The sequence below is a fragment of the Alexandromys fortis genome, unplaced genomic scaffold (assembly GCF_014885135.2).
Source record: "Alexandromys fortis isolate MF-2015 unplaced genomic scaffold, M_Fortis_MF-2015_v1.1 scaffold_267, whole genome shotgun sequence".
Lineage (NCBI taxonomy): Eukaryota > Metazoa > Chordata > Mammalia > Rodentia > Cricetidae > Alexandromys > Alexandromys fortis.
Genome location: NW_026068157.1, coordinates 440,998 through 465,008, shown reverse-complemented (window position 1 = coordinate 465,008; position 24,011 = coordinate 440,998). Strand labels below are relative to the sequence as shown.

Genomic DNA, 24,011 nt, shown 5'->3' with positions numbered 1-24,011 from the left:
AATACCCTAAATGTATTTGAAACTATTTGGAAGTATCATAAAAAGAGAAATAAAAAATAGCATTTGAATATGAGAATGAGCTTTGATGTAGAGAAATCAGACACTGAAACAAGCTAGGATATCGATCAATATAAAAAATTATGTTACATAGAGGCAGCCTGATGCAAAACGCAGCATGTTGTTTGCCATCATTTCTACCAAATATATAGAAGAGAGCCAGGTGTGGTGGTGCCTGCCTTTGATCTCATTCTCTGCCTCCTGAATTCTGGCAATAGAGACAGGGCCCAGCACCACCAGTTTATTTTATTTTACTTTCAAACAAGGTCTCATGTAACGCAAGCCACCCTTGAACTTGCTATTTAGTCAAGGATCATCTTGAACTCCTTATCCTTCTGCTTCTAACTCGCAGGTGCTAGGACTAAAGATGTGTCACACCAAACCTTGCTCAATCCCATACTTTAGATGAGTGTAGTGCTAACATTTACGTTACATGTATTTTATAACAGTAAAAAGGCCTCTCTCTCTCTCTCTCTCTCTCTCTCTCTCTCTCTCTCTCTCTCTCTCTCTCTNTCTCTCTCTCTCTCTCTCTCTCTCTCTCTCTCTCTCTCTCTCCTCTCTCTCTCTCTCTCTCTCTCTCTCTCTCTCTCTCTCTCTCTCTCTCTCTCTAAATTAGAATTCCTGGTGGATTACATTGACAGATCTTCATATGTTGATCCATATCCTGAATCTCTGGGATAAAGCCTACTTGATCATGGTGGGTGAATTTTTTGATGTATTTTTGGATTCAGTTTGCCAGTATTTTATTAAGTAATTTTGCATCAATGTTTGTGAGTGTGATTGGTCTGTAATTCTCTTTCTTTGTTGTATCTTTGTTTGGTTAGGTATCAGGGTAACTGTGGCCTCATAAAAAGGATTTGACAATATTTCTTCTGTTTCTATTGTGTGAAACACTTTGAGAAGTATTGGTATTATCTCCTCTTTGAAATTCTATTATAATTCTGTGCTGAAGCCATCTGGCCCTGCGTGTTTTTCTCATTGGGAGACTTTTAACGAGTGTTTATATTTCCTTAGGGGTTATACATCTATTTAAATCATTTATCTTGTCTTGATTTAATTTTGGCATGTGTTATCTATCTAGAAAGTTATCCATTTCTTTGATATTTTCCAGTTTTGTGGAGAACAGGTTTTTGAAGTATGACCTAATGATTCTCTGGGCTTTCTCCTTGTCTGTTTATGTCCCTCTTTTTGTTTCTGATTTTGTTAATTTGGATATTCTCCTTCTGCCTTTTGGTTAGTTAGTTAAGGGTTTGTTTATCTTGTCAATTTTCTCAAAGAACCAACTCTTTTTTTTAAATTGATTCTTTGTATTATTCTCCCCCCCCATTTATTGATTTCAGTCCTGAGTTTGATTATTTCTTGCCATCTACTGCTTCTTAGTGATCTCACTTTTTTTTATTTTGAGACAGGTTTTCTCTGTAGCTTTGGAATCTGTCCTAAAACTAGCTCTTGCACACCAGGCTGGCCTCAATCTCACAGAGATATGCCTGCTCTGCCTCCTGAGTGCTGGAATTAAAGGTGTGCACCACCACGGCCCGGCTTGTGATTTCACTTCTTCTTTTTGTTCTAGAGTTTTCAGGTGTGCTGTTACATCACTGATGTGAGGTTTCTCCAATTTTTTTATGTAGGCATTTAGTGCTATGAACTTTCCTCTTAGCACTGCTTTCATTGTGCCCCATAAGTTTGGGTACATTGTGCATTCATTTTCAATGAATTCTAGGAAGTCTTTAATTTATTTCTTTATTTCTTCCTTGACCTAGTGGTGCTTCAGTTGAGGGTTGTTCAGTTTCCATGAGTTTGTAGGCTTTCAATAGTTTGTGTTTTTGTTGAACTCTACCTTTAACCCATGGTGGTTCAATAAGATACAACGGTTATTCTATTTTTTTTATACCTGTTGAGATTTGCTTTATGACTGAATATTTGGTCAGTTTTAGAGTAGGTTCCATGAGGTGCTGAGAAGTAGGTACATTCCTTTGTGTTTGGGTGAAATGTTCTGTATATGTCTATTAAGTCCATTTGAGTCATACATTTGTTAGTTCCCTTGTTTCTCTGATAAATTTCTGTCTGGAAGACCTGTCCATTAGTGAGAGTGGGGTGTTGAAGTCTCCCACTATTACTATGTGGAGTTTGATGTGCAATTTAAGCTGTAGAAATGATTCTTTTAGAAATGTGGGTGCCCTTATATTTGGGGCACAAATATTCAGGATTGAGACTTCTTGATGGATTTTTCCTTTGATGAAGATGAAATGTCTTTCTACATCTCTTGTGCCTAATTTTAGCTTGAAGTTTATTTTGTTAGATATTAAAATAGCTATACTGGCTTGCTTCTTAGGTCTATTTGATTGGAAAATATTTTTCAACCCTTTACACTGAAGTAATGTTAGTCTTTGAAGTAGGTGTGTTTCTTGTATGCAGGAGAAAAATGAATCCTGTTTTTATATCCACTAGCCTGTATTTTGTATTTTTAGCACGTGTCTTTTTTATTGGTGGATTAAGTCCATTGATATTAGGAGATGTTATTCACCAGTGATTGTTAATTTTTGTTATTTTTTTTTGTGGTAGTGGTGGTAGTGTGTGTGTGTTCCTTTCTTTGGGTTTGGCTGTTGTGAGATTATCTACTGCTTGTGTTTTTCTGGGTGAGGCTAACTTCTTTGGGTTGGAGTTTTCCTTCTAGTACATTCTGTAGTGCTGGATTTGTGGATAGGTATTATTTAAATCTGGTTTTTGTCATGAAATATCTTGTTTTCTCCTCCTATGTTGACTGAAAGTTTTGCTAGGAATAGTAATCTGGGATGGCATCCATGTTCCCTTAGTGTCTGTAAAAAGTCTGTCCAGGACCTTCTGGCTTTTAGAGGCTCCATTGAAGTAGTAGGGTATAATTCTGATAGGTCTACCTTTGTATGTTACTTGCCCCCCTCTTTTTGCACCTCTTAAAATTCTTTCTTTATTTTTTTTTGCTAGTCTAAAAAGTTTATTCAAGAGTGTGGCGGGGTAGATGGTACACGAACTTCCAGGTACCTAGTGTGTCCGGTAAGAAACAACACAACGCAAGAATCCCTGTCCATCTACTCCTCGGTGCCTCCTTACCTCCCTCCAGACTTAATCATCACCTTCAATTTAACGTGTCCTGTGTTATTTGGAGTCTTTAAAGAAATCACTTCCCATCTATGAACTCAGTGCAGACCTTTCTGCCCAGGGAAGAGCAGCTGGCAGGCGCAGGCACGGCCAGAGAGCTGGTAGAAGAGGGTAACTGTATATAGTTTTTACTGAGTGGAGGTTCTGAGTGTACAGAGCCCACACGCATGATCATGGTCCAGGTTGTACAATCCCACACACCCAGCCCTGCTGTGTGCTAAGAGCTGCAGCCTGTCTGACCCATATGGCATGACTCAGTCAGGGAGCGGTCACGCAGTGGAGCACAGGATCCGGGGCAGTGTGAAAGGTCGAGGTGGAGCGTGTGGTGAATTCAGGACTACCGGACATCAGACCTCAGTGACTTCTTCAGCAGCCACAGCCAAGACTTGGCCAAAAGATCTGAACAGGAACTAGGGCAAAGAGGAGTGCTGGCGCCGCAGGAACTGTCCTGCTGGTGGGAGGGAGGGCGAGCCACAGTCCTACTAGGCATTGTATGAAGAGGATGACACACTGCCACCGTGGCCCGTCCAGTTGGTATGGATAAATTCTCCTGGTTTGGCTAAGAGTTCATAGGTGTGAGCCCCAAAGTAATCCCGCTGAGCCTGGGATGAGATTGGCTGGCAGCACCTCATGTCTGTACCCGTCCTAGAAGGAGAGGGCGGTAGTGAAGCAGGGCATGGGGATGCCTGCCTGTACCCCAGTGCTGACCACCCGCCACCAGGAGTCCTGGCAGTTGTCAACGGCTGACTTAAAGAAGTCATCTAGTAGCAGGTTCTGAAGCTCGGGGTTTCGCTCAAACACATCTTTAATTTTCCCCAGGAACACACTTCTGATGATGCAGCCCCCTCTCCACATGAGGGCAATGCCACCATAATTGAGGGTCCAGCCAAACTCAGTGGCTGCCTGTCTGAGCAGCATAAAGCCTTGCGCATAGGAGATGATCTTGGACGCATAGAGGGCCTTTCGAATGTCCTCCAGGAATGACTCCTTACTGCCAGCCAGCTGGACCTTCTGGGGGCCCTTGAGCTTCCTGCTGACCTGGACTCGCTCCTCCTTCAGAGAGGACAAGCAGCGAGCGAAGACAGCTTCTCCAATGAGGGTGACGGGCATGCCGTAGTCCAGTGCTGAGACGGCGGTCCACTTCCCAGAGCCTTTCTGCCCAGCACTGTCCCAGATCTTTGGTAAAAGCTCTTTGCCATCAATGTCCAGGAACTTGAGGATGTTAGCAGTGATTTTAGTCAGGAATGAGCCCAGCTCTGTCTTGTTCCATTCCTCAAAGGCCTGGGCCATCTCCTCTTGCCGCATGCCCAGAACGTCCTTCATCAGGTGGTAAGCCTCGCAGATCAGCTGCGATCCCGTTATGCACCATCTTCACAAAGTGACCAGCCCCCTCGTCTCCCACCCAGTCACAGCAGGGTTCTCCAGTTCCTACTTTTGCAGTGATGGCTTGGAAGATTGTCTTGATGTGGGGCCAGGCCTTTTTGTTTCCTCCTGGCATGAGGGAGGGCCCATACCGAGCCCCTTCCTCACCACCACTGACTCCACTCCCCACAGACTTAGCCTTGAGGTCCCGGCATCGTCTTGTTGTATCCCGGTATTCATAATTTCCTCCATTAATGATGACATCACCAGTGTCCAACAATGGCACCAGTTTCTCGATGATTGCCCGGCCTTCATGAGAAGTATGATCCGGCGTGGCTTCTTCAGCTTGGAGACCATCTCCTTCAAGGACTTTGCACCTACCACTTTGGTTCCCTTTGCCTCATTGGCCAAGAAGTCATCAACCTTGGAGACCGTCCTATTGAAAGCACAGACCACAAATCCATGGTCATTCATGTTCAGGATTAAGTTCTGGCCCATGACAACCAGTCCAATCAGTGCAATGTCAGCTTGGGCCATGGCGGCGGCGGCGGTCAGAGCTGGGGCGACAAGGAAGGATCACGAAGAACTGAGCGCTTCGAGGCAAGTGCGGGTTTCCTTATTTTTTATATTTAGTATTTTGATTATTATGTCAAAAGAGGACTTTATTTTTGGTCCCGCCTTTTTGGTACTCTGTAAGCTTCCTGCACCTTTATAGGAATACCCTTCTTTAGGTCGGGAAAATTTTCTTCTATGCTTTTGTTAAATGTTCTCTGTGCCCTTGAGCTGAGATTCTTCTCTTTCTTCTATCCCTATTATTCAGTTTGATCTTTCCGTGGTGTCTCAGATTTCCTGGATGTTTTGTGTTAGGAATTTATTTAAATTGACATTTTCTTTGTCTGATGGAACTATTTTCTCTATCATATTTTCAATGCCTGAGATTCTTTTTTTCATTTTTTTTATATTCTTTTGGTGATGCTTGTATCTGTAGTTCCTATTTACTTCCCTAGATTTTACATTTCCAGAATTTCCTTGGTTTGAATTTTCTTTATTGTTTCTATTTCAGTTTTCAAGTCTTGAACCACTTCCTCCACCTGTTTGATGTTTTTTTTGAGAGAATATTGATCCCAGTTTAACAATGCATACATATTATGAGAATTATTTAATATTATTTTTTATTTATTAGATTAAAAAAATACCAATCCAAGTTCCCACTTCCTCTTTTTCTCCCATTCCCTCCAATTACCCTCTCACCCCACCCCCATCTAATTGTTAGAGAGGGTAAGGAACATTGCCTTGTGGAAGGTCCTCCCTACTATATCTAGGTTGAACAAGGTATACATCCAAAGAGAATAGCATCCCAAAAGTCAGTACATGCAGTGGGGGTAAATCTTGGTGCCACTGCCAGTGGCCCCTCAGTCTGCCTCAGATATACAAACTGTCAATCCCATTCAGAGAAACTAGTTTGTTCCTATGCTTGTTCCTTCCCAGTCTGGCTGGAGTTGGTGAGCTCCCATTAGCTCAGGTAGACTGTTTCAGTGGGTGTACCCATCATGGTCTTGACCTCCTTGCTCATCTTCTCATTCCTTCCACTCTTCAACTGGACTTTGGGAGTTCAGTCCAGTGCTTCAATGTGGGTCTCTGCCTCTGCCTCTATCAGTTGCTGGATGAAGGTTCTATGGTGATATTTAAGATATCCATCAGTCTAACTACAGGGAAAGTCAAGATTGGGTCCCCTCTCTTCTATTGTTCAGGGTCCCAGGTGGGGGTCATCCTTTTGGATTCCTGGGAATTTTTCTAGAGCCAGGTTTCTGCTAGCCCTATAGTGGCCCCCTCAATCAAGATATCTCTCCTTGCTCTCATCTCTGTCCTTACTCCATCTTGACTATCTTATTCCCTCAAGTTTTCTACCCTTCCCCTTTCTTCCCCCTCTTCTTCTCCTACCCTCACCTCTCCCCTCATCCCCATACTCCCAACCCTGCCAGTCAACCCTCTCCATTTCCAATTCCCAGGTGGGTCTCTCTCTCTATTTTTTTTTTTTGGTTCACCTTATTACTTAGCTTCTCTAGGATCATGAACTATAGGCTCAATGTCCTTAGTTTATAGCTAGTATCCACTTATGAGTGAGTACATACCATATTCATATTTTGGGGTCTGGGTCACCTTACTCAGGATAGTGTTTTCTAATTCCATCCATTTGCATGCTAATTTCAAGATGTCATTTTTTTCCAGGAGTAGTACTCTAATGAGTAAATGTGTCACATTTTCTTTATCCATTCTTCGGTTGAGGGGCATCTAGGTTGTTTCTAGGTTCTGGCTATTGCAAATAATGCTGCTATAAACATAGTTGGACAAATGATTTTTAGTATGATTGAGCATCTTTTGGGTAGATGCCCAAGAGTTGTATTGCTGAATCCTGTGGTAAGTTGATTCCCAAATTTCTGAGAAACCATTATACTGATTTCCAAAGTGGTTGTACAAGTTTGCATCCCCACCAGCAATGAATGAGTGTTCCCCTTACTCTACTTCCTCTCCAGCATAAGCTATCACTAGTGTTTTTGATCTTAGCCATTCTGACAGGTGTAAAATGGTATCTCAGTTGTTTTGATTTGCATTTCCCTGATAGCTAAGGATGTCAAGCATTTCTTTAAGTATTTTTTTTGCCATTTGAGATTCTTCTGTTGAGAATTCTCTGTTTAGTTCAGTACCCCAGTTTTTGTGTTATTTAGAATTTTAATGTCTAATTTCTTGAGTTCTTTATAAATTTTGGAGATCAGTTCTTTGTCTGATGTTGGGTTGGTGAAGATCTTTTATCATTCAGTAAGCTGCCTTTTTCTCTTAATGACTGTGTCATTTGCTTTACAGAAGCTTCTCAGTTTCAGGTGGTCCCATTTATTTATTGTTGCTCTCAGTGTCTGTGCTACTAGGGTTATATTTAGGAAGTGGTCTCCTGTGCCCATGCATTTAAGACTACTTCCCACTTTTTCTTCTATCAGGTTCAGTGTGGTCAGATTTATATTGAGGTCTTCAATCCATTTGGACTTGAGTTTTGTACATGGTGATAGATATGGATCTATTTTCATTCTTCTACATGTTGACATCCAATTATGCCAGCACCATTTGCTGAAGACACTTTCTTTTTTCCATTGTGTAATTTTAGCTTCTTTGTCAAAAATCAGGTGTTCATAGGTGTGTGGATTTATATCCGTGTCTTCAGTTTTATTCCATTGGTCACCCTTTCTGTTTTTATGCCAATACCAAGCTGTTTTCATTACTGTAGCTGTAATAGAGCTTGATGTCAGGGATGGTAATGCCCCCAAAAGTTCCTTTATTGTTTCGGATTGTTTTTTTGTTTTTCCATATGAAGTAGATTATTGTTCTTTCAAGGTCTGTGAAGAATTGTGTTGGGATTTTGATAGAGATTTCACTGAATCTATTGATTGCTTTTGGTAGGATAGCCATTTTTATTATGTCGATCGCATCTAATCAAGAGCATGGGAGATCTTTCCATTTTCTGGTATCCTTTTCAATTTCTTTCTTCAAAGACTTAAAGTTCTTGTCAAATAGGTCTTTCACTTTTTTGGTTAGTGTTACCCCAAGATATTTTTTGTTATTTGTTGCTATTATGAAAGGTGATATTTCTTTGATTTCCCTCCCAGCTTCTTTATATTTTGTGTAGAAGAGGGCTACTGATTTTTTTGAGTTGATCTTGTATCCTGCCACATCAATGAAGGTATTTTTTCAGCTGTAGGAGTTCTCTGGTAGAGTTTTGGGGTCACTTATATACACTATCATATCATCTGCAAATAAAATAAAGTTTGACTTCTTCCTTTCCAATTTGAATCCCCTTGATCTCCTTATGTTGTCTTATTGCTATTGCTAAAACAAGAACTATGTTGAAAAGATATGAGAGAATGGACAATCTTGTCTTGTTTCTGATTTTAGTGAAATTGCTTTCAGTTTCTCTCTATTTAATTTGATGTTGGCTGTCAACTTGCTGTATATTGCTTTTATTATATTTAGATATGTTTCTTGTACCCCTGATCTCTTCAAGACCTTTATCATGAAGGGGTATTAGATTTTGTCAAATGCTTTTTCAGCATCTAATGAAATGATCACATGGCGATTTTCTTTCAGTTTATTTATATGATAAATAAATATGATATATTGATAGATTTTCATATGTCGACCATCCTTGTATCTCTGGGATGAAGCCAACTTTATCATAGTGGATGATTTTTTTGATGTGTTCTTGGATTTGATTGCCAGTATTTTATTAGTAATTTTTCATCAACGTTTGTGAGGGCGATTGGTCTGTAATTCTCTTTCTTGGTTGAGTCTTTGTGTAGTTTTGGTGTCAGGATAGCTGTAGCCTCATAAGAAGAGTTTGGAAATGTCCCTTCTGTTTCTATTGTGTGGCACACTTTGAGGAGTATAGGTATTAGGTCTTCTTGGTAGTTCTGGTAGACTTCTGCATTAAAACCATCTGGCCATGGACTTTTTTTGGTTGGGAGGTTTTTGATAACAGCATCTATTTCCTCATGACTTATAGGTTGATTTAAATTGCTCACCTGGTCTTGATTTAATTTTGGTATATGGTATCTATCTAAAAATTGTTCATTTCTTTTACATTTTCCAATTTTGTGAAGTACAGGTTTTTGTAGCATGACCTAATGATTCTCTGAATTTCCTCAGTGTCTGTTGTTATGTCCCCCTTTTTATTTCTGATTTTGTTAATTTGGTTGTTCTCTTGTTGCCTTTTGATTAGTTTGGATAAAGGTTTGTCTATCTTGTTGATTTTCTCAAATAACCACCTCTTTGTTTCATTGATTCTTTGTATTGTTTTCATTTCTATTTTGTTGATTTCAGCCCTCAATATGCTTATTTCCTGTCTTCTACTCCTCCTGCATGAGCCTGCTTCTTTTTGTTCTAGAGCTTTCAGGTGTGCTGTTAAGTCATTAGTGTGAGCTTCCTCCATTTTCTTTATTTGGGCACTTAGTGCGATCAATTTTCCTCTTAGCATTGTTTTTATAGTGTCCCATAGCGTTGGATATGCTTTTTCTTGGCTTCCTTTAATGAATTTATTGACTTATTCCTATTTTTTGTTTGTATTTTCTTCTAATTTTTTTTGAGACAAGGTTTCTCTGTAGTATTTGGGCCTGTTCTAGAACTATCTCTTGTAGACCAGGTTGGTCTTGAACTCATAGAGGTAGGTATTTCACCTGCTTGCAGGCTTGTGGGGACTGCCATCCCTGCATACTTAACCAAGAGTAAGCCCATATTTGAATTCTTTATTTTTGTTTCACCGTGCCTTCCATCTTTCTCTGTCTGTCTGTTGTGTAAGTCTGGATCAGTACTTACCAGGTTGATACCTTGTGCATCTGCCTGGACCTGTCTCTGTGTTTCTGTGTCTGCCTCACAAAAGACTTTCCTCTGCATTTATTGAACAGCATGGAAGCTTCACATGGAGGATGAAATGAGGGATACTATATAGGAATCTTTAAAAGAATTTAGATGGGAGTAAGTCACTGACTCCAATAGTCTCCAACGGAGTCAGATAACAAACAGTGTTTTAAACATCACTGAACACAGACAGACCTATCATGCCATTTTCAACATTTTTGGTGGATATTTGTTTCATAATATATTGCTTTCAAACTGCTTGCTGTTTTCATCATTTATTACCATAACATACATACTCACATGCATTACACTTGGGTCAGGGGCACAGAAGACTTCATGTTTTAGAATTAAAACTATGCATTAGCTTAGGTTGTAAAAGCTGATTACATGGAAAATCCAAGGTAAGTAATGTTGGTTGTTGCACTGTTCTCTTAAAGGCAGGTTTCAAAAACAGGCTGAGTGCCCAGTGGGATAACAGTTTAATCTTAATGGATCAATGTGCATTAATTCTGGCCGGGAGGTCCAACAAAACTTCCAGTCTCATAGGATGTAAAGGTATGGAATGTAATGTAACTCATGCATCTCTTTAGTATGGTGGACTTCTTACTTCACCCTTTGCCTCAGTTCCTGCTCCTTAGAATACAATACCCATCTGCTTCTCCTACCTGGACTCTCCGCCTCTGACATCACAGTAGAAAAGAATCACTTCACCCTTCTAACTGCCCCTCTGCAATGTTCATTACTCAGTGAAAAGTTTTTCTTGCTTATTGATGAGAAAGGTGATGTCAACTCCCTTGACCTAAATGTCATTGTTCCTCGTTGTGACATGATTCTGTCATCCCTCTTGGGGGAAGAGCTCAGAGAAATTCAACCTTCAGCATTGGGGAGGCTATCAACTTTGTAGTCATATTAGGGTTGTAGGTCCCATTGGCCTCTGAGTTTACATCTAGCAACCAGCATCACAGAAGAATCCTACCTACACAGGTGAGTTGTTTTCCTTCAGGTATCCAGTCTGCAGAAGCTAGGGCAGTGTCTGGAAGGTGGGTGAGTGTCGACTTCTGGACTGATCCTCCTCTTTCAGCGAACAGCTCCTGTATGGATTAAATGCTTCTAATGGGAAGATAAGCCCAAGACCCGAACCCAACATGGTTTGATGGAGGCTGGAGCTGAGACACCATTCTGGATTTCGATATTTTGGTGTTCTTTTCCAAGACAGTGACAGTGTATTTGTTTACAGTAATGCGGAGGGCCTGGTGACTAAAACGGTTTGTGACTGTTTCTCAGAATTCACCTGCACTTGTTTTTCTTTTGGGAATCTCAGACCCTGTTCCCTGGCCTGTAAAATCTCTTCCAGAGTTTAGTTATTTACAAGAACAGTTTGAGAGGTGTTTGATGGCCTCTGACAACTCTAATTCCCCCTGGAGCTTTATATATATGCAGACTACTTTATTTTCACTTTTTGGAAATGCCTGTGTAAAGTGGCATAGTGAGAAATTAATATTTGTTTAGAAGGCTTCTTGTTCTGGGCTGTGAAAAGAGGAGTAAGTGGTAAAACACTGTTTCAATATCTAAATTTCAAGTCGGTGGCCATTTTTTTTCTAAATGAATGAATGCCACCTCATATCACTAAGGTCTGAGGCCCCTGCTATTTCAGTGTCCCCCAGACACAGATGTTCATGGCCTCCAGAGTTTACTTTTTATTCATTTAGTTCTGAGACAGGCTCTCTTTACATAGTCCTGGCTGTTCTGGACCCTGTTATGTAGACCAGGTCAGCCTCAACGTCTCAGGGGTCCTTCTGACTCTGCCTAAAATGTCTTGGAATTAAAGGCATGTGTCACCATTCCCAACACATATATCATATTTGAATCAAACAGATGTGTCAATTACTATTGGGTTATGTGTTAGGTACCCATTGCATCTTGAACTGACAGTATTCTAATATCTGTCAATTTCTGCAACATTTATCACTATATTCATTAAATTTTATATCCCACAGTTAAAATGGATGCTATTGTTCAGTGTTTCCATGTTGTGTCTATTGTGCTTTAATTTTAGCACAACAAGGTGCAGAATCTCAACAGAGATCGTCCTAATGAATAAATGCATTCATTGCACCCTGTTTTAAACACATTCACAAGGTCCTTGTTATTTCCTTTTTTGTATACTTGATTAAGTATTATAGGGTTATATTTTAAGTTATATACAATATGTTAAAAGATTAGGAAGTAAATTTGAAAACACAGGCAAACATAAGCATATATATGTATACACAGACATATGCAAATTCAATTCCTTGTGAGTGTGCTGACAAAGAAGAATTCAAATGTTTTCTTTCCTGATATCTGATGGTCACTAGTTTCTTTCTTGGTTGTTATTACTCTCTATTTTTCATTCTCAAATTTGATTGTGATTTTATTATTCTCTATCGTGTTTTCTCATTTTTCATCATTGGAGAAATTTGTGTAATATATTTTGATCATTTTCATACCCCCCCTCCCAGATTTACCATCTTTCTCTACTATCCATCTTTGTATCTTTTTAAGCTTTCAGCCCTTAAAGCACAGTTTGTCCTGCCCACCTGCTTTTGGGAGTGTTACCATCCACTGGCTCATGGTCAACCTATTACGGGACACATTTTAAAAGAAGCAGACTCCCTCTTTTCTAGCAGTTATCGGTTGTCAACGGAATCTTAGTTAGGGGTTATTATTTTCTCTGGAGTCAGACAATTTCCTTTGTGGTAAGTCTCTACCTTTTACTAGTTGCTGGGATCTTGGAAATCTGTAGTGTATCTGCATCCAGGATACTCGTCAGAATGTAGCTTGATTATTACACCCTGTACACTGTGGAATTTAAACCAGCTGTTAATTCTAAAGTACTTGAAAATGCTAACATCTATTATAGCAATATGAAGATCAGCTTTTACCACAATGTCTGGATAAGTATCTGCAAATAAAACAACAGGAATTGTTAAGACTTAGGAAACTTCTTACTGGAAAGAAACATTTTAACATCACTTATGAAGCTAAGATGATAGTGACTATGCACTGCAGTGTTTGAAATGCTAAGAAGAGAACAGTGCAACTTGTGTAACAGGTGCTCTCTGCGCCTGTTGTGCAGTGACCCAAGACTGTGACAGAATGGCCTCCAGAGACCTGACTGTGGGCTTCGTCTTCTTGTCCCAGACAGCACTGGGAATGCTGGGGAACTCAGTCTTACTTTCTTGTTTTATCATTGCTGATTTCTCTGGAATCAGGGTGAAACCCACAGACATGATTGTCAAACACTTGACCATAGCCAACTTCATTGTTCTCTGCAAAGGAATCTCCCAGACAACAGCTGCTTTTAGTAAGACTTACTTTCTAGATTATGTTTCATGTAAACTCACCTTATATTTTCATAGAGTTGCCAGAGGAGTATCCCTTGGCTCCACATCCCTGCTGAGTGTCTTTCAGGCCATCACCATTAGCCCCAGTAATTCCAAATGGGCACAGTTCAAGGTCAGAGCCCCCAGGATCATTGGTCCTTCCCTGGGTCTGTGCTGGGCCCTCCAGATGTTGATATATGCCTTCATTCCCTTGTACACAACTGACATAAGGGCTGGAAGAAATGTTACTGGAATAAAATATTTTGGATACTGTGCTGTCGTGAACCCTGGAAGATTAATTAACGCACTTAATGCAATTCTATTGACATCCAATGATGTCATGTTTTTGGGATTGATGATGTGGGCCAGTGGCTATATGATGTTTATCCTGCGCAAACACAAGCAGAGGGTCCAACACATCCATAGATCCCTGTCTTCTAAGTCATCATCTGTGAGCAGGGCCACCCAAAGCATCCTCACCTTAGTGAGCTGTTTTGTTTTTTTCTATGTACTCTCTATTGTGATTACATCATACCTGTCTGTGATCGATGGGACCATTCAGTGGCTGTCAAATACCAATTTAGCCTTGGCTATGTGCTTTCCAGCATTCTGCCCCTTTCTGCTGATCAAACACTATGCTTCCTTTTCCTGTCTCTGCTGTACCTGTTCTCGCCAGACAACACACTGTGCTTGTGTAGTCAGAGAGCTCTAAAAGCTGAGCTGTCTGCATTCCTCTTTCCATGTCGTCTACTCAGTTCTGTTCTGTGAACCCTCTGTCAACACCAACCTTCAGGGTAGACACAGATTGTCTACAAAGTTTCTCCCAATACAGTTTGCAATTTAGTCTGGGACACAGGCAATCCATGCTTTATAATGTGAGTGCTGAGATAATCACCACTCATTGTTTTTGTGGAGAATGCCATAGCAGCAGAGATAACTAAGCTGTGGGGGCTCTGTGCATTATCCTGATTAAGGTGAACTTCCTTGAGGATGGGATGTCAATCAAAATTCTCACCTTCTGTCCAAAAGTTAACCAGGTCTCTCTCTGCCCCTTGCCTATGGATCAGAGTGTTAATTGCTCAGCTACTTTCCTGCCCCTTGTCTGCCTGTTTGATGCTACATTCCCTGATAAAATGGAAATGGACAAATCCTCTGAGACTGAGAAAGCCCTCAATTTAATGCTTTTAAATTTTTTTTCATGCTTCATGACTGCATTAGTAACCCTAAATTTGAAGTTGGTATTGGGGGTTGGGATATTGCTGTGACAAGTATGACAATGATATTATTTGGAGGAATATGGAAGACTTTGGGATTTTGGACCAGTAAAATATTTGAATGCTGTAAGTAGGGTTTCCCAAACCATCCTATAGGAGCTTGGAAGCCAGAACTGCCAAGAGTAATGCTGACTCCGGAGAGCCAGCTAGAGACTTTAGAGGGAACTAATACTACAGACCACTCTTGTGATATATTTTTTTAAAGAAGTAGTTGCTTTTTTGCCCATGTTCTAAAAACCTGACAGAAGCTAAATCTAAATTGAAGAGCTTTGGATGAATGTCTTTGGCAGAGAAAATTCCAAGACTGTGTTTGTCAGTGATCACTCTTATGCAGTCTTCTGAAAAAGAGCAGGTGGGGTCAAAAGAGATCCAAAATGTTCAGTGTGAAGAGAAAAAGAGCAGCAGGGCACATGATATGGGAGTCAAGCCCTATTATCAAAGAGATGAAAATGCTGCTTGCTGACTGGAATACAAGGTGTGGTACTCTTTGGGTGAGATCCAAGTCAGCTAAGCCTGCAACCTGCAAAAAGAAAAAAAACCCTGAGGGATTTCCTAGGGCTAAACAACAGCAAAAAGTTTATGCAGATGTAATATAAAGAAAGAGCTACATTCCCGACAAGGAAGCCCAAGAATTTGGCAGCATCTGCCATGTGGTTCTGCCTTTAGAGTCATGAAAGATACAGAAGTAAATGAACTGTGGAAACTTCCTCTGAGATTAAGGAAAACTGCTGATGTCAACCAACCATGCAGCAGTGGAGGACCTGCATGCAGGCTGGGAAGACCTTCGTATGAAGCTATGAAGGTGAAGTCTGGATTGCCATGGAGACCGCAGGATGTTGGAGATGCCAGAATGAGAGGATGCTGGCCAAGGAGAGGTGCAGACATGGTGTGGAATCAAGAGAGATAAGTGTGTTGTCTTCAGCACTGTTTAATGGTGTGTGAGATGTGAAGAGCCATCTAATAAGCCTTTGACGTTGGACATAGAGATACAGAATTTAGATTGTGCCCTGCTGGATTTTGTCTTTCTTCTGTATTGTATTTCCTCACTATGTTCCTTACCTTTTGGAAAGGTAATATATATTCTGTGTCACTAGATGTTGGAAGTGTGTAATTTGCCTTTTTAGGTTATGAAGGTTACAGTGAAAAGATGGCTTTAAGTCTCAGAAAAGCCTTTGGACTTTAAATAGTCCTGAGACCCTGAAAGAGGATGGAGACTTTCAAAGTTGTACTGAATGAGTTTTGCATTATGATAATGGCCTGAGAGTGGGGCAGGGAATAGAATCTGATGGATTAAATGAAAATGGCCCCTATAGCTTCATATATTTGAGGTTTCCAGTTGCTGGAACTGTTTGGGGAAGATTAGGAGGTGTGGTTTTGTTGTAGGAGGTGTGTCAATGGCAGTGTGCTTTGCAGTTTCAAGAGCCCACACCAGACTCAGGCTTGCTCTCTCCCTCTATCTCTTGTCTGGGGATTGGGATCTAAGCTTTCCATTTAATTTGATATTAGCTGTTGGCCTGCTATATATTGCTTTTATTATATTTAGGTATGATCCTTGTATCCCTAAACTCTTCAAAACCTTTATCATAAAGGGGTGTTGAATTTTGTCAAATGCTTTTTCCGCATCTAATGAAACGATCATATGGTTTTTTCTTTCAGTTTATTTATATGATGGATTACATTGATAGATTTTCATATGTTGAACCAGCCCTGCATTTCTGGGATGAAGCCTACTTGGTCATAATGGGTAATTTTTTAAATGTGTTCTTGGATTCTGTTTGCCAGAATTTAATTGAGAATTTTTGCATTGATGTTCATGAATGAGATTGGTCTGTAATTCTCTTTCTTGGTTGGGTCTTTGTGTGGTTTTGCAATTAGGGTGACTGTAGCTTCATAAAAAGAGTTTGGCAATGACTCTTCTGATTCTATTATGTGAAATAGGAGGATAGGTATCATCTCTTCTTGAAACTTCTGATAAAATTCTGCATTAAAACCATCAGGTCCTGGACTTCTTTTGGTTGGGAGGTTTTTTATGACCTCTTCTATTTCCTTGCAACTTATAGGTCTATTTAAATTGTTCACCTGTTCTTGATTTAATTTTGGTAAATGGTACTTATCTAAAAACAAGTCCATTTATTTTACATTTTCCAACTTTGTGGCATATAAGCTTTTGTAGTAAGACCTAATAATTCACTGAATTCCCTCAGTGTCTGTTGTTATGTCCCCCTTTTCATTTCTGATCTTGTTATTTTTCTAGCTTCAACCATTTTTTCCTGCAAAATTCAAGATGTTGTTATGTTTTCTGCTGTGTAGTAATCTATTGTGTAAATGTACCATATTAACTTATCCATTCTTCGGTCAAGGGGCATTTATGTTGTTTCCAGGTTCTGGCTGTGACAAACAAAACTGCTATGAACATAATTGAGCACATGTCCTTGTGCCATGATTGAGCATCCTTTGGATATATACCCAAAAATGGTATTCCTAGGTCTTGAGGAAGGTTGTTTCCTAATTTTCTGAGAAATCACCACACTGACATCCAAAGGGGATGTACCAGCTTGCATTCCCACCAGCAATGCAGAAGTGTTCCCTTTTCCCTACCACCTTTCCAGCCTAAGTTGTCATCAGTATTTTTGATCTTGGCCATTCTTACAGGTGTAAGATGGAATCTCAGAGTTGTTTTGATTCGCATTTCTCTGATAACTAAGGATGTTGAACATTTCCTTAAGTGTCTTTCAACCATTTTAGATTCCTCTGTTGAGAGATCTCTGTTTAGGTCTGTACTCCATTTTTTTACTGGATTATTTGTTCTTTTGATAACTAATTTCTTGAGTTCTTTGTATATTTTGGAGATCAGACCTTTGTCTGATATGGGGTTAGTGAAGATCTTTTCTCATTCTGTAGGCTGTCGTTTTGTCTTGTGGACTGTGTCCTTTGCTTTACAGAAGCTTTTCAGTTTCAGGAGGTTCCATTTAATAATTGTTTCTCTCAGTGTCTGTGCTGCTGGGGTTATATTTAGGAAGTGGCCTCCTGTGCAAATGCATTCAAGTGTATTTTCCACTTTCTCTTGTGTAAGGTTCAGTGTGGCTGTCTTTATGTTGAGGTCTTTGATGCATTTTTACTTGAGTTTTGTGCATGGTGATAGATATGGGTCTGTTTTCATTCTTCTACATGTTGATAATCATCCAGTTATGCCAACAACATTTGTTAATTAAGCTTTCTTTTTTCCATTTGATATTTTTTGCTTCTTTGTAAAAAATCAGGTGTTTGAAGTGTGGATTAATATCCAGGTTATCTATTCAGGTCCATTGATTCTCCTGTCTGTTCTTATGCCAATACCAGGCTGTTTTCAGTACTATATCTCTGTAGTAGAGTTTGAAGTCAGTGATTTTGATGACTCCAGTAGTTCTTTTATTGTACAGGATTGTTTTGGCTATCCTGGATTTTTCATTTTTTCCATATGAAGTTGAGTACTGTTCTTTCAAGATCTATGGACATGTATTGTTTAATTCTGGTTTTGTCATGAACTATCTTGTTTTCTCCATCGATGGTGATTGATAGCTTTGCTGGGTGTAGTTTTCTGGGCTTGCAGCTGTGGCTTCTTAATGTTTGCATCACATCCATCCAGGACATTCTGGCTTTCATGGTTTCCATTGAGAAGTTAAGTCTAATTCTGATATGTCTGCCTTTATATGTTACTTGGCCCTTTTCCTTTGCAGCTCTTAATATTCTTTTCTATTCTCTATGATTTGCATTTTTATTATTATATGCCAAGGGCTTTTTTTTTGGCCCAGTCTTTTTGGTGTTCTGTAAGCTTCTTGTACTTTCATAGGGATATCCTTGTTAGGGTTGGGAAAGTTTTTTTCTTGTATGATTTTGTTGAATATATTTTTCTGTGCCTTTAAGTTGGACTTTTGGTCTTTTCATGATGTCCCAGATTCCTGGATGTTTTGTGTTAAGAATTTGTTGTATTTAACATTTTCTTCGACCAATCAACCTATTTTCTTTATAGTTTCTTGAACACCTGAGATTCTTTCTTCCATGTCTTGTATTCTGTTGGTTATGCTTGCATTTGCAGTTCCTGTTTGTTTACCTAGATTTTCCATATCCCAAATTCCCTCAGTTTGTATTTTCTTTATTGCCTCTATTTCAGTCTTCAAGTCTTGAACTGTCTGCATCACCTGTTTATTTTCTTGGTTTTCTTTAAGAGACTTATTGATTTATTCCAATTTTTGTTTGCTTTTTCCTCCAGTTGTTGAGTGACTCTACAGTTTTGTTAGTTCACATTCCTTACCAGTGGTTTTCATAGCCTTCAGAACAGTTTCAATAATCTATGTCTTCCATCCTCTTGTACTGTGCTTCCTCCTAACTCAAATGTAATAACCTCTATGTCCTTCCCATTCCAGGCCAGATGCTTTCCTGGTTAAGCTGAAGCATATTCAACTCCTCTGTGACATTGATACATACTCTTGACAGATAGAGTCTGTGTTATCTTCTTTGTGGTACCTTTCTTCTTTTCTTTATTACCTCCTTTTTATTTATTCTTTGTGTTATTCACATCATGTTTCTCCATCACATTTATATCCCATTCCCAATCCCTTTTTATCCACCCTTTACTCTTGCAACACCTTTCAAATAAAATAAAATTTAAGAGGAAAAAGAAACAATGAGAAAGAAAACATCAGTCTCATCCTGGCAGCTAACAGGGTGAGTCATGCAGGAAACACCTTTATCCATTTACCTTTACTTGCAAGTGTTCTTTGCAGAGAGACATTGGTCTGCTTCTAGTCCTCTGGAACTTCTCTTGATTATCCTGCGGTTGCCCTGTGTTGTGAAAATCCTGATGCTTTGGGCCTGAAAGACTGTTCCTTCACCTGCTCTAGCAGATCACAGATTGGGTGGGTGGGTGTTGGGGTGGGCCTGGGTAGTTGCAAGGTTTGTCAGACCCGCAGATTTCCCTTTTCCTCATCACAAGAGTGAGCTCCTTGGGGCACTTTTTATAAACGCATGTCCACCATTGTCCTGTACTACCTAGTTCCCTTCATTTTACTGTGCTCATTTTTCTTTCCTCCTCTTGTCTGTATCCTTCTCTGAGCCTGTTCCATTTGTTGATATGGCTTAAATAAAATTATATTGTATTTGAGTCTTTAAAGATTTAAGTTTTGCATGCTATTCCCCAATTATGGATCCCTTTAGAAAATTTTTGGATACCTTTGAATATTAAATATAAATGGAGATGGCCAGTAATTATGTGACTCTTATTTACACGATTTTGGATTCTAATATTTGTTTGTATGTTTATAGTATATTGCATTTATTATGCTGACTTATGATGTACTCATTTCTAGTCACTCCATGACATTTATGATGAAAGCATGTTGGATTTTGTGAAAAATACTTTCTGAAAAAAAAGAAAAATACTTTCTGATACCTAGACTTGACAATGGGTTGTCTCCATCAAACCTATCTGTTAAGAGCTCAGAAAACCTCATGGAAGAAGAGGCATAAAGAGTATTATAGCAGGAGGGGATGGATGACACCAGGAAACATTTCTCTCTAAGTCATCTGAGCAAAGATCATAAGAACTAAAAGAGATTGAATCTAAATTACAGGACTGGCACAGGTTTACACCAGGTCCTCTGCATATTTAGTATATCTTTCAGTTTAATATTTTTATGGGATTTCTGATATGTGAATGAGTAGGTCTCAGATTCTTGTGCCTTTACAAGGACTGTTTTCCTTTTGTTGGTTTGACATGTCCTGATGTGGGAGTGTCATATATCAATCTGTTGGTTATGTAATAAACACACTGCTTGGCCTCATAGCTTAGAACATAAGTGGGTGGAGTAAACAGAATAGGATGCTGGGAGGAAGAGGAAGTGAGCTCAGATTCTGCTCTGCTCCCTGAGAGACTCTACAGCTCTGCACTCTGGAGCAGAGACGCCAAGCTCCACTCTCCCCATAACTCTGCTCTCTGAGGCACACGCGATGAAGCTCTGACCCAAGATGGACATAGGTTAGAATCTTTCTGGCAAACGCACCTTGGGGTGCTTACACGCATTATTAGAAATGGGCTAGTCCAGGTGCGAGAATTAGCCTAGAAGAGGCTAGATAGAAACGGGCCAAGCAGTCTTTAAATGAATACAGTTTGTGTGTTGTTATTTCGGGCATAAGCTAGCAGGCGGCTGGGGTGCTGGGGATGCAGCCCCGCCGCTCCTATTTCTACAATGTCCAACTTCCATGTGATGGTTTTCTTTAATCTTATTGTATTTTATTTTGTTATGGTTTGCTATTATTCCTTAGAATCCTGTTCTCATGTAATGACAGAAAGGGAGTAGATCCGCATGGGAGTAGAGGTTGGGAGGAACTGAGAGGAGCAAAGGGAAGTGGAAATGTAAACAGGATATATCGTAGGGGAACAGGATCTATTTTCAATAAAATATTCAAAAAATAATCAAAGGTTTTCTGGGCTCTAATATGATAATCAAGCAATTTTTGTCTTTGAGTGTTTTTTTGATGCATTACAGTTACTAATGGCTATATGTTGGCCATCCCTGCATCTTTGGTTAAATTGTGATAGCCTTTTGTTTTAAACTAAAATCACTTTATTGTAATGAACTCAGAAATAAAAGCATTAAAGAGCATCCACGAAATAGCCTCTCCACTTGCCCAAGGCCAAAATTCTGTCTATGTCAATGAACCTTTATAGTTAGAATAGTCATGCCGAAGCCGTGCAGCTTTGCTTAGGATTTTACATCGCCACTAGCAATTACAATTTTGTGCCCTTGTCAGAGTAGGAAATAGAAAAATAATTATCTTTATATCCTCTTTCATAAATCATGGATTCATTTACTTTCTCATCACCTGATGCTTTCTTTGTTCTTTGTCTCCTTTCTAAAATGATATACTGAAGTTATATTTACACCCATTTACATAAATGCACATAGATATTATGGAATAGGATCTACATGTGAAGGAGACCATGTGATCTTTGTTCATTTTGAGATTGTGTGGTCTGGCTTAGAACCATTCCTTATACGTGCATTGATTAACCAATACATGTTATGATTTCATCTTTCACCCTAGTCAACAGTCAATTTTACATAAGAACACACATTTAATTATCAATTTATCTGTTTTTGGGTATGTAGGTGGGCCATATTTCTTTGTTATAGTAAATAGAGCATAAATGAAAATGGATATTAATGTAGCTCTAGGGCATGGTAAAGAATTCTCTGGGTTTAAACCCAGGAGTGGAATGCCTGGGTCAAATAATAGTTCCATTTTCCATTTTTGAGAAACCCTAAAACTGATTTCCAAAATGAATGTATTAAAGTTTTGCAAATTCTTTCATGAAGCCAGAATAACACTGATACCAAACCAGATAAATACAAAACAACAGCAAAGGAAATTTACAAGTCAGTATCCCTGATAATGTTAAAATTCTCAATAAAATACTAGGAAGCAAAATTCAGAATGACACCAAACCCATCATTCATTTTGAATAATTTTTGTGTGAGGTGGAAGGTATTGAGCCTATTTTTATCAGGCATTGGAACAGGCTACAGCAGTTCTGTTATGACCATGGCCTCCTGAGGAACAAGTTTATTGCCAGGAACTATTTCAGTTTTCCTTGAAGATAGAATGTAAAACACTGAGGTGTCTGTGAAACCACCAAGATCTACTGACAGGATGAAAGCCACAAGAAGGGCATTTTTATTGACAGCTTTTTCCTGGGTCCTTTGCATATCAGGTGGTCAGAGGGTAGACTCTCACAGATTCAAGTTGAAGAGTACAATGGGCCTCAAACAATATGAAGGCTGCTGATTCAACCTTCTGACAAAACTCCCATATTCATTCCAGCTAATCTTAAAAAGACAAAGTGCTACCTAGTTAACTTTCTGTGTTGATATTTGGAGTGTGACAGGTCAGTTAACAACTGGATACTAAGAAAAACATATCATTTCTAATGCTAAAATGAGATTGAATAATTTTTCTTCCTTATCCAGACCAAACTAAGTCTGGACCCAATGGAGTAATGATTCATGAGAATAAGGGGTCCAAAAGATGGAAAACACAGAGAAGTCAGGCGATTCATGTTCACCAGCCACCAGTTGTTATTATTTAAAAGACTGATGTATCCTCTTAAGATGGAGGAGAGAGTATAAAAAACGAAAAAGTTAGACACTAGGATCAGAATGTTCTGGGTGACTCTGGACTCAGGCGACATTCTACTGGAACCATGAGAGCTGCGGATGTGTTGAACCCTCTGCTTGTGTCTGTAGAGAATGATAATCATGGAGCCACTGGACCAGGCCATGAGCACAGAAAGAAAGACTTCAGGGCAAACCACCAGTGCTGCATAGAGTGAGTCAACAATTTCATCCCGCCCCACAGTGGAGCAGTATCCAAAATCTTGTTTCCGTGATACATTTTTGCTGCTCCTTTTCAAAATTGTGTATGAAAAATAAATAAAATTTATGGACATGTACAGGATCCAGAGGAGGAAAATGTGGCAGCTGATGTATTTCTCAACTTTGACTTTATGATCCTTCCAGCAGGATTTCTTGGGGCAAATGGTCAAGGCCTGAAAGACACTCAGGAGGCAAGTGATACCAATGGACACACTCCTACCACATCCCTGAATGTACAATAGGAGCTTACATCCAAAATCATTCAAGAATTGCTTAAGTCCCCAAACTGCCATAGTTTGGGGCACTCCTGTAGAGAGAATGATCAAGGCATTGGCTGCCATTACGTTCATCAAAATCACATCTGTGGGCTTTAATGTGCATTTTCTGTAGTAAAGGACTAGATAGTAAAAAATTAGAGAGAAATTCCCCAGGATTCCAATTGTGGTTTGTAATAAGAAAATAATCCTAATTGCCATATTCCAGAAGTCCATTCTGTGACTTGGCACAATTTCCTTTAGAATATGGCCCGACTATTCTTCTGACCAAATAACTACTGACAAATGTTTGCAGCCTGAGGTAGAGGAAGAAGCCTTTATTTCATGTGGCTACTGAAAGAATGAAGGGTATTTTAAGTTTAGGTGTTCAAGGCCAGCCATTACCATTTAGAAAGACCTCATCCTCAAAAGTTTGACAGTAGTAGTTCCTGTCTATGTATGCTACTGTAAGAATGAACAATACATTAGAATGTACATAATGATGAAGGAGGGGCATCAAACTTCAGAGAAAAATGAATCGTTCATAATGATTTGACATTGGCCCTTGAGAAACAATGGAAATTGACTGGCCAAACAAACAAATATAATGCAACATTTCCAGAATATAATATTTTCTGGTCATGGTGTTAATAAAAACAACTTAAGTAATGTCCAGATAATTACATATATCAATGCTTAATGTATATCTCATCTATAAATAAGATATGAAAGAAGAAATTTATGATGCCTCTG

The 24,011-nt window shown here is 39.4% G+C and overlaps 2 protein-coding genes and 1 pseudogene across 2 annotated transcripts; 1 reads left to right on the top strand and 2 right to left on the bottom strand.

Annotated features, from left to right (window-relative positions):
- Nucleotides 1-3,615: 3,615 nt before the first annotated feature.
- On the bottom strand, nucleotides 3,616-5,159 carry LOC126491668 (6-phosphogluconate dehydrogenase, decarboxylating-like; annotated as a pseudogene).
- A 7,933-nt stretch (nucleotides 5,160-13,092) lies between these two features.
- LOC126491699 (vomeronasal type-1 receptor 4-like) lies at nucleotides 13,093-14,031 on the top strand. The gene has a single exon (XM_050127530.1). It carries the CDS (start codon nucleotides 13,093-13,095, stop codon nucleotides 14,029-14,031), a length of 939 nt encoding a protein of 312 aa, XP_049983487.1.
- An 8,531-nt stretch (nucleotides 14,032-22,562) lies between these two features.
- LOC126491698 (vomeronasal type-1 receptor 4-like) lies at nucleotides 22,563-23,504 on the bottom strand. The gene has a single exon (XM_050127529.1). It carries the CDS (start codon nucleotides 23,493-23,495, stop codon nucleotides 22,563-22,565), a length of 933 nt encoding a protein of 310 aa, XP_049983486.1. The 5' UTR covers nucleotides 23,496-23,504.
- Between the last annotated feature and the right edge of the window lie 507 nt (nucleotides 23,505-24,011).

Coding starts and splice junctions, on each gene's coding strand:
- LOC126491698 (XM_050127529.1), bottom strand. CDS start 23,495: ATGGACTTCTGGAATATGGCAATTAGGATTATTTTCTTATTACAAACC.
- LOC126491699 (XM_050127530.1), top strand. CDS start 13,093: ATGGCCTCCAGAGACCTGACTGTGGGCTTCGTCTTCTTGTCCCAGACA.